The sequence below is a fragment of the Falco peregrinus genome, chromosome 8 (genome assembly GCF_023634155.1).
Source record: "Falco peregrinus isolate bFalPer1 chromosome 8, bFalPer1.pri, whole genome shotgun sequence".
In the NCBI taxonomy this organism is placed as follows: domain Eukaryota; kingdom Metazoa; phylum Chordata; class Aves; order Falconiformes; family Falconidae; genus Falco; species Falco peregrinus.
The window spans coordinates 59,399,749-59,409,393 of NC_073728.1; the positions used below are offsets into that span (position 1 = coordinate 59,399,749).

Below are 9,645 nucleotides of genomic sequence, written 5' to 3' on the forward strand. Positions count from 1 at the left end.
AGATCCAACCGATAATGTCTGTTCTTCTGTGGAAAGCTACTCTGAGTGGGGCTGCTGGGAGCCTGACACACTTCTCAGCTGTTGGGAATCCTCTCCCACCAGGACAATTGGGACAAGGCACTCATTTCTCTCTCCCTCTTGTCTCCCTTCAGCTCTATGCTGAATGAGGCCAACACATCGTCTACAATATCCTGTGACAGCCCACTGGGCCTCCGGCAGGATGAGGACCAGGATTCTGACCCACACCCAGGCTGCCAGGAGCCAACCACCAGGCACCAAGAGGTGGAGGAGAGTTTCCTGTAGTCAGAGCTGGGCTGACTCTGCATCTCCCTACGGAGAGGCCAGCTGAGGGGCTGACCCAGATGTCACAGAGCATCATGCTTTGGGCTTGTACATTGGGACATCCCCACCTGTCCCACCATTCCTCCTTCCTTCCCGTTTCCCAGTGTTGGATGGGGAATGAAAGACTTTTCCCCATTACCATCCCCTTCTTCCTTACAAAGAAGTGGCTTAGTGCCAGCAACCTTCCAGATCACTGCCACATCCTCCTCAGTGATCAAACCACTGCAGGAGGGAGACATCTCACAGACCAACATCTTCTTTTCAAGTAGAAGATGTGGGTTGAATCTCCATAAGAGATGACACTTTCTGCATTGCTACAGATGATACTCCAGCCTCTTCCCCCTCTATGGCAGTGAGTTTCATCTCCTCTGCACCAGCACTTCTCTGATGGTTTCAGCACTAGCCACACCGTGGTTCTGTGAAATGCCACCGGGACTTGCTTGGAGCCTATTGCTGGGGTGTAGAGAACCTGCAACACCAACCTGCAGCTGCTTCAGATCAAGAGTACATTGGTAGATTCTTCTCCAAGCACAGCCAAGTCCTGGAGAGACCAGCCAGCGTCTCAGAGATCCTGAATCACCGTTCTCTTTTCTTGACAGCTCTTCTATGGTGGATAGAGTGTCACAAGCACTACAGGTGCCCCTGGCTCTGGGGCACAGCTCTGCACCCACCTAGAGGGGCTGTCACGCCCTGAACCCTTTTGTGCCCAGAAAGGCACCAGGAGCCCCGAGGGCATGCCAGGAACTCCAAATGCTCTCACAAGGACTCTGTTGCAGTAGCAAAGAGGGCAGTCCAGTGTTGTTTGTGTAGTCTGTGTGGACAGTAAGCTAATTATTCTCCATTGAAGATTTAAAGGGAAAAAAATATACTATTAATCCACTAGCCAGGGCCAGTATAAGGAAGCAATATGGCTATTCATTAACCTACTGCCACTAAGCCCAGCTCATCTGCTGGGAAATCATATAAACCTGCCAGCTGCAAAACCTTTGTGTCTTATCTTTGGGAAGCATGTGCTCCCTTTTGATAGACTGTTCACCTGAAGACCCTTTCTCAGGATGGGAGGTCCCACCGGTCCCTCCTGAGTCTTAGCAAGGCTATGGGGAGCAATAAGGATGCCAGAACACTAACCCAGGGACACCTCAAAAGAGAGAGAGGGAGAGAAGCTGGGAAGCTGTTTGGTCACAGCTGAGCTGTATCTCACACTTGCTACTTTCTGAGGGCCAGGCATAGCCACCTGCAGCCTGCCAGGGCTGTGGATGAAGCATCATGGGGAACCAAGCAGAGCAAGAGGAATTGGGGAGGATTCCTCTCTCTTGGAAAGAGTTTGGAAGAATGAAAAGGCAGAAACCTTCCTCCTGCTTCTCACCTCCTTACTTCGCACAGGCAGGCCTGGGAGCTCTTGTGCTCTCAGCTGGCATTTGAATGAGGAGACTCAAAGCAGGAGGAACATCAGGCTTTTGAAATCAGTGAACCCAGCCTCCACAGAGATGAAAGCTGGACCCCAAAAAACAACAGGTCTGACACCATAGAAACTAGCAGGTTTTTTTCTGAAAGGAGAAGTTTCACAGAGTTTGCACAGAGCTCTGTTCGATGCATGCCCACTGCTCCCATTAACCCTTTCATTGCCCTACTTTAGGCACATCTCTCTGTGCATCCTACGAAAACTGCAAAGGCAGGTTTAAAAATTCAGAAATTCAATCAGCATCTTTCTGGGCTTCTGCCATCTCAGAGCCACTGAGAATTTTTCTTTTCTTTCAAAAATATTAAATGTCTTCCAGAAATCCCCAGCAAAACAGCTTCTGTTTTAAGTTGTCTACTGTTGCAGTGTTGCCATTTATGCAGCTAGAAGAGGAGTAGGTGTTTTGTGGGCTGACGTCCTTGGTAAAATGTGAACAGAAGAAATAGCACTTTTATTGGCAGCCGGTGGAGTATATTTTCAGCCCATGTGGTCAGATTCTGCACCATCCATAGGAAACACACTGTGAATGACAACTATTTTTCCATGCTCTGTTCCTCCGGCTTGTAATGAAGGAGCCATTTTCTATGGCCGCAGTTCAGAAATGATCCTAACTGTGGAGAAGCAGTAACTTATGAGACCGTAGGGTCAGACCACTTTATTATTCTAACGTGTAAGGTGCTTGGTAGGATCCACGTTGCTGCAACTTGAGCCCATAGGATGGCACATCAGATCATCCTAATAGCCCCTGTCTGCACCAGCTCCATTAAATTGTCATCCTCTGTCTAAGATGACCAGAAGTACCCAGTACTCCAGGTGAGGTTAAGTCTAGACCTCGCATAGGGCATTAATAGTTCTGGTTTGTACTGGATTTGACTTGCCTGGTGTGGGTTTGGGTAATGTTGGCCTTTTCCCAGGCACAACAGAGTGGTAGTTTGGAGTCATCCTCTGACCAATCTAAGCACCTATGTCTTTCTCCTCTTCCAGCATTTCTAACCAAGATACTCCCTGCTGTTCCAGACATTGGGTCATCAGCACATTTTGTTAACAAACTTTTATTTTTGGGCTGGACTGACTAATACAAATATTAAATACTTCTAGCATCAGGAGCAACCCTAGAGAGCTACTTTTACTACCTCTGTCCAGGCCAAAAGTTTCCCCATCAATTAACCCCTTCTCACCCTCCTTTTGGCCATTTGCTTATTAACTTCACAAATCCCATACTAAACTTCACCTTGTACAGATTAATTACTAATCGAATTACTAATTCCCCACTATCAGATAGTTTCCACAGTCCTGAAAGAAGAGATCTATTTCATCTCCCTGCTGGGGGACCTCAGGTACTCTGTCCTATTATTTAGGCATTAGCTACACTTGGATGCCTATTGCATTTTGTCCCATTTGTAGATTTCTTGCAATTATTTTTTGCACCAAAACCTGTTCTGGCTGCGGGTGGGGTGCTAACCCCACCTCGCTCTTCCTTCTTAAAGTAGGTACGCCGGACTGTCTGCACAATGGTACCATTCACCACTCCAGAGAAATATGACCAAATATTTGCCTTTGGCCCAGCGATTGCAAGGGCCTAGTCTTGCACTTTGTGGTACTTTCCTGTCCTTACTCAATTATTCCCATCACCATTCTGTGAGGTCATGCACACCCGCTGCAGCAAGCAGATCTTCTCAACCAGGAACAGGCTGGCAGCTGGGCAAGGCCAACGTTGTGCCAAGCATCCCTGCAACTCTCCTCAAAGAGAGGGCTTGGCAGGGCTGGGGCTTGCAGCAGCCCCCCAGCCAAGCTCCCCCTGCTCGGGGAGCCAGCTCCAGCCCCCTGCTCCCTCTCTCTCTGCTGCCGACATTCCAGTCCCTGCCTGGCCCAGTGGGTAAGGGCCTGGAGAAATGGTCAGTTGTTCTGTGCCCATCAATTATGTAGCCATAAATTCTCCGGTGAGACTCTGAAAGGAACCGGTCCCTCTGGGTTTTTAATTTCAATGATCAGTATTTTTGTTTGGTTGTGGTTTTGTGTTTAGAGGTGGACCCAAACTGAGCCCTCCAAAAAGGGACACATGCCACAGCTTGGGCCCATCTCTAGTGCAATATCTTTTATTTGTAGATTATATTTTATTCTACAGCTGTTATGTCATTATCAGCACCAGTATATGCATAATCCTACTGCCAGTCACTATTTCATACATACCTAAGTGTATCCCAGAAACTAATGCGACACTCTGGTGTCTCCTTCCACATTTAAGATGCTTCTCAGACTGATGTGTGCACAGGTTTTAATCCTTTTGTCCTTCTCGGTTTGAGCGTGTTATTATTTTTTTAAGTGAGAATGTCACGTTTAGTGTTTGTGTTGTGTTAAGAAATCTAGAGCACAGCGGACTTTACTTGTAACTAAATTGTCTCTGTTCACCTGCCAAGGGGATTGTGGTAGAGTCCCATGGGGACGGGAGGCAGAAGTGCAGTGCAGATGTGCAGCCAGGAGGAAGTCATCCAGAAGTGAGAAATGGCTCTTCCCCTTCTTCCCAGTCAGGGCTCTGAGCTGGGGGAGAGACAGCACCGCAGATACAGGGTGCTGGGCAGTGGGTTAGGTTTGGGCAATGGGGAAGCCCAAGGTCTGCCTGTGTAAAGCTGGGCAGGTCTGGAGAAGGGGATTTCACAGATGTCTCCTTTTGGGGGCTTTTTCTAAAACAAGATGTCAGCTAATGTGCTAAGGAAGCAAACCCCATGCTCCAACGCGCAGGCACGAGGAAGGGCTCTGGTTGGGCTCAGTGCTTAGCTCAGGTCCTAGGATCAGTGTTCCCAGTTCCCAGTGCAAACCACGGGATCTCCCATACAAACAGGAGAGCAGTGGGCTGCCAAGCCAGACCCAGGGAGCCCAGATGCAGCCTGGTTGCCCTCCCACTTGGAAACGTGAAGGTTGCCCTTTGGCAGCCCTCGGCAGTCTTTTGGCAGCCTTTGCCCTAGGTTGTTGCATAGGCAGAGAGCAGCCAGGGCAGCTGCAGGTCCTCACTGGGTACCCAGCAGCTCCCAGGCCATGCATAGGTCTTTCCTGCAGCAGATCCCAGCCCTGCCTGGATGATGGGTGGTCAGCGCTGACTGTAACAGTGGCAGCACCATGATGTCTACAGGACTTGCCTGGGGCAGGCCAGGTATTCTTAAAAAGTCAGATTTCATGGGGCAGCACATGGGTTGCTGGGGTCCCAGCATAATTCCCATGTTTCACCCGAAGGGCTGAAGTCTCTGGGACATGCCAAGATGGATCCAGTTGGCTTTGGCAAAGGCCGGGGAATTGCTCCAGTTCAGCTCCAGCAGCACTTTGGAGAAATTACTTTTGCAGGGGTGGGAGGAGGCAGGGAAGCCAACTCCTGCTGGAAGGCCTGCAATGTCCCATCGTTCCTGTCCTTTCCTCCTCCATGGATTGCACCAGAACTGCAAAGCTTGCCCAAAGCGTGCCGTCTGCCCTCTCCCATTCCTGCTGCGACGGCTTGCTGCATCGCACTGTTACTCTGCAGCATCTCTGAACAGAATCAGCCCCTGCCTCCATGCTGTCTTGTCATCCTGAGGGCAAAGGAAAAAACAGAGTTCAGACTAAGGTACCAAAGAGTTAACATTTTCCTAGGTTTACAGATGTATTTGTAGGATTTGTACTATGTCACATCTATAGCCATGAGATATTATTTTTATGCTGTAAACTTTTACAAATACATTTTTAAAGAAAGAGTCTAAAAATAAAGGTGTTTTTCTTTTTGCAAAGTTCCATCTCTTCCTATGTTTGCCTGGTTTTGGTTGCTCCCACTCAGATGGGGCTGGGAATACAGCTTAACCATGTCGTGGTGGAAGGTAAGCATGTTAATACGCTGTGCATGACCCCAACGCTTAGCAAAAGCTAAGCTGGGAGCCGGGCAGAGAGAAGCACAGCAAGGCAACAGCTGAGCCCAAGACGTGGTAAGGAAAAGGGGCTGCAAACAGGGCAGGGTCTGCTCAGTGTCTCTAGTAGCTGGCCAGCTTGTGGGTCTCTGGTAGCTGGCAAGCTTGTGGGTTGTGTTGCATTGGGAGGAGGCAGGTGGAGGGAAGGACACCGGGAGCAGTTCCTATGTGTATTCCCAGTGTTTGAGGTTTGGGCCAGTAGCCCCAGACAAGGGCTTGCACGCTCCTTGGGAGCATTGCTGTGTTTGTCCTCACATCAGGGTAGGGATGTGGGAGATGCCAGACTGAACAGTGTTGGGCTGAAGGAAATGGGATACACCACAGAGCTGCTGACTTTTCCACATAGTTTAGTAGCTCAGGGTGGTGGGAGAGACTGGAGGTAGCAATGGGGAGGACACCAGCAAGAGCCACACAACAGTGCACAGGGCTCACCGTGTCCAGCCCTCCTCTGAGCCGGGCTCTCCTCCCCTCCCTCTGGGATGAGGAAGTTGCTGATACTCTTTAAAGATGCAACTCCAAAATACTGGCTCCCCACACTGCCACTCCCTTAGGTCCTCATGTCCCTTTGCTTTCCTCCTGCTCCCCTCACCTTTCCCCAGTCACATCTGCAGAAGTGCTGGGGTCCCCCAGTGCCTTGAGAGGCAGGCACCTCTGAGTCCAGCCCTGTTTTCTCCTCTCTGGCTCCAGTGAAACTGCTCCTCCTGGAAATGCCCCCGGCTGCTGAGTGGAGCTGTTTGCAGCCAGCTCTGAGCCACATGCTTGGAGAGCCTGGGGTTGCTGTGAAGAGGGGATTTTGAACTGAGGTTCAAATATATTTATGTTGACCCTGTTTTCAGGCTGCATGATGCAGCCCTGGTGCAAGTCACCACTGGCAGCAGACGTGCCTCCCTCAGCAAACCCCTTGTGTACCCAAAGGCTGAAGGCACTGGCTGCAGCAGCAGACAGGTCCCAGCAAGGCTCCCCCTTCCAGCATGGTCTGCTCTGGGCTCCTGACTTTGCTCAGTTTGCCGGAGAGGAGGTTTGCAGACCCCCTGACGAGCTCAGGCTGATTCTTCCCAGATATGTTCTGAGTCACCTGGCACGGTTCAGCCACAACAGGCAGACAGGGCATTTTTGTCCAGGAGCTGAATCAGCCAGGGAAAAAAAATCACCTTGTCTCCAGAGAGGCTGCGGCAAAGGCTTGGGAGGAAGCAGGGAGGCGGAACTGGTAGACCTCAGCCCTGAACCCAGCTGGCTCCCACTGCCCTATCCCTGCCTGGCAGGCCTTTTGCTTGTCAGGATGCACCAAAGAGGGGTCATGGCGCTGGGAATGAGTAGCCAGACATGGGAACTCCCAGCAGGACATTTTCCCTACTCTCAAACAATTCTCTCCAGTGATGAGACAGACACCTCATGGAAGAGCTCAGGGAAGCAGAAAAACTTGGACTGCAGATAAAAACCCTGGCCGGCTGCAACCAGGGTTTTTAGCTGTTTGGGTACTACCAGTTCACTGGGTACATGGGTGTCCCGTGTGTCCCCAGACTGCTGCAGGGCAGTTCAGACAGGCATGACACCATGGCCAGCTATACTCAGTGCAGGGGTCCTGTAGGGCTGGAATGATCCAGCCCTGCTCCCAGCCTGGGAAACAAGCCTGAAATCCCAGTGCTCCCAACCAGTGCTCACAGCAGCCTCCATTCTCCCCTCCACAGCCAGCCTGCAGCTAGCCAGGCACTGAGCAAATCTCATGCCATCTCTCAGCACGCCTTCCTGGCCATCAGGGCCTCCACAGACATTCCTGGGCTTCAAGTTACTCAAAGTAAGGCTGCAGCTCCTCTGAGAGCATCTCTGCCCCTTGCTCAGAGCTGTTTGGGCATGCGAGCCCCAGCAGCACTCCTGTGGCTGAGCTGCTGTTTGCAACCACAGAATGTGGGGTGCAGCCTGCAGGCAGGAAGAGATGGCCACTAATGAGGGAGGAACCTCAGCAGACAGCTTGTCCCACTGAGCATCCCCAGTTGTGCCCAGCCCAGCTTGGGGACTTGTGTGTACAGGCTGTGACTTGTCACCTGTGGACCACTGCCATCAGAGATGCTCTGCAAGGGGCCCCCTCAAAGAGAAGGGAGGCTGAGAGATTGTTTCCCTCCTTTGTATTAAACCTGTCTGGTTTGATACTTGTTAACACTGGTGAGTCAGTTCTGTCTGAGCTGGCATTTGTTCCTGGAAAAAAAAAACCCAACAAAACCAAACTTAAAAAGAAGAAGGAGGGAAACAAACATCCTTTAAAAAGCCCCTTTGGCTCAAAAGGAGGAAAGGATAATCAGGCAGACATCTCCTGTGGCCCAGCCACTTGACAGCCCCCCAGCTCTGGGCAGGAGCCCCCCAGTGCACCATGCTGCCTTTACTTCATGTTCTTCTTCCCCACATCCTGCCAGGAAAAACTGCTGAGAGGAAATCTTCTCTGGCCAAAAGCTGCCTTTCCTTCTCTTGGACTCCCTCATGTTCTCCAGCCATCCTTCTGGCCAAAACCAAGAGCTGTCTCCCTGTTCCCATGACTTTTAGTCATCTCCAGCAGTCAGCCATGCTCTCATCTCTTGGCCCAAGACCTTGCCTTGCTGGTACCTCTTTGATTGCCCCCTTTGGAGAAGCTCATTCCCCTCCGGTGTGCAGAGGCAACAGGGGCACTTCTCTGCTTGGCACCTTTCCATTGCAAGTGCAGGCTCAACAGCCACCTCCGTGCAGACATTTTGGAAAAGATCATCTCTTTCTGCCCACATTTCACAGCCGGCGTCCCTGTCACCCCCTCACCGAGGTGGCTGTAGCTGGGTGCAGCTAAGGCAGAGCTGGCTGGCTCACCCCAGGCAGAACCTTCCCCCCCTGTGCTTCCCAGTGCTGTCAGGTGGTGGCCACAACTTCCCACTCCATTGCTGCTGTGAACTTCTGCTGCAGCCTGAGGTTACCCAGAGATAGAGCAGAGAGCAAGGGGCACCCTGTGTCTGACTTGGTCTGCTAGCATCTTGCTGACTTGAGCATCCCTAGGAGAACTGTTCTGCTGCAAGCCTCACCTCCTGTTTTGGAAGAGGCATGGTCCAGGGAAGGGTTAACAAAGTGCCTAATTACTGCTCCCAGGTGCCTGCCAGGTTGTCAATTAGGAAACAGCTTCAAATAGCCTCCCCACCAGCAAGGCAGTATGACTGTGCAGAGGGGCTCCTGGGGAGGAAGGGTCTTTGCTTGAGCCTGGTGCCTGCCTAGTGGTGACTGGGTTGCTGTGAGCTCCAGGCTTGGAGGTACTGGGAGAGGAGGAGACCTGGGATCCCCCTGTGTCCCCCAGCCCAGCTGGGGACAGGGAAAGGTCTGCAGGCTGCACCCCAACATGTCTCCCTGCTGAGGAGGGTGGTGAAGGCAAGTGTGCAGCTGGCTGGGCTCAACCCTGCCTCTGCATGGGGCTGGGGGGACCCTGTGTGGCCACAGGACCCCTCTCTGCACCAGGGTGGTTAAAACAAGGTAACATATTGTCTTCAATTCTTCTCACCTGGGTGCTACCTCAGGCTGAATCATCCTTGTGGACCTGTGGTGAGGGAGTCAGCCATGTTCCTGTGTGTGCCCTCAGGACGAGGAGCCAGCAAGGTCTGCCAGCCCTGAGGTAAAATGGAGTCTCCTGCCATCAAGGCAGGTCCCAGCCAGGCTCTTTGTGTCCCCAGGCAAGAGGAGAGAGTATAGAAGTCCCTGGGGGGCTTGGGTGGCAGCAGCCAGGGCCCACAGGGTGGGTTCAGACCCCAGCTGCTGGGCAGTGCCTGAGGCTGAGCCCCTCTGAGGTGGGAGGGTGGCCCTGCAGTGGGGTGCATGCCCGGTCCCACCTCTGCCAAGGCCCTCTGTCACCAGTGACGTCTCAAAACATTGCTTCCCCCCCCCCCCCCCCCCCATTTCAAAAACAAACAACAAAAA

General features: G+C 51.9%; 1 protein-coding gene across 2 annotated transcripts in view; it reads left to right on the plus strand.

Moving 5' to 3' along the window:
• Positions 1-5,553, plus strand: part of PDGFRB (platelet derived growth factor receptor beta) — a 34,261-nt gene extending 28,708 nt beyond the window's left edge. For both annotated transcript variants that reach the window (XM_027778802.2, XM_005231793.3), the window contains exon 24: positions 153-5,553. In XM_027778802.2, coding sequence (XP_027634603.1) covers positions 153-303 — 151 coding nt within the window. In that variant the 3' untranslated portion in view covers positions 304-5,553. The remainder of the gene's footprint in view (positions 1-152) is intronic.
• The last annotated feature ends 4,092 nt before the right edge of the window (positions 5,554-9,645 follow it).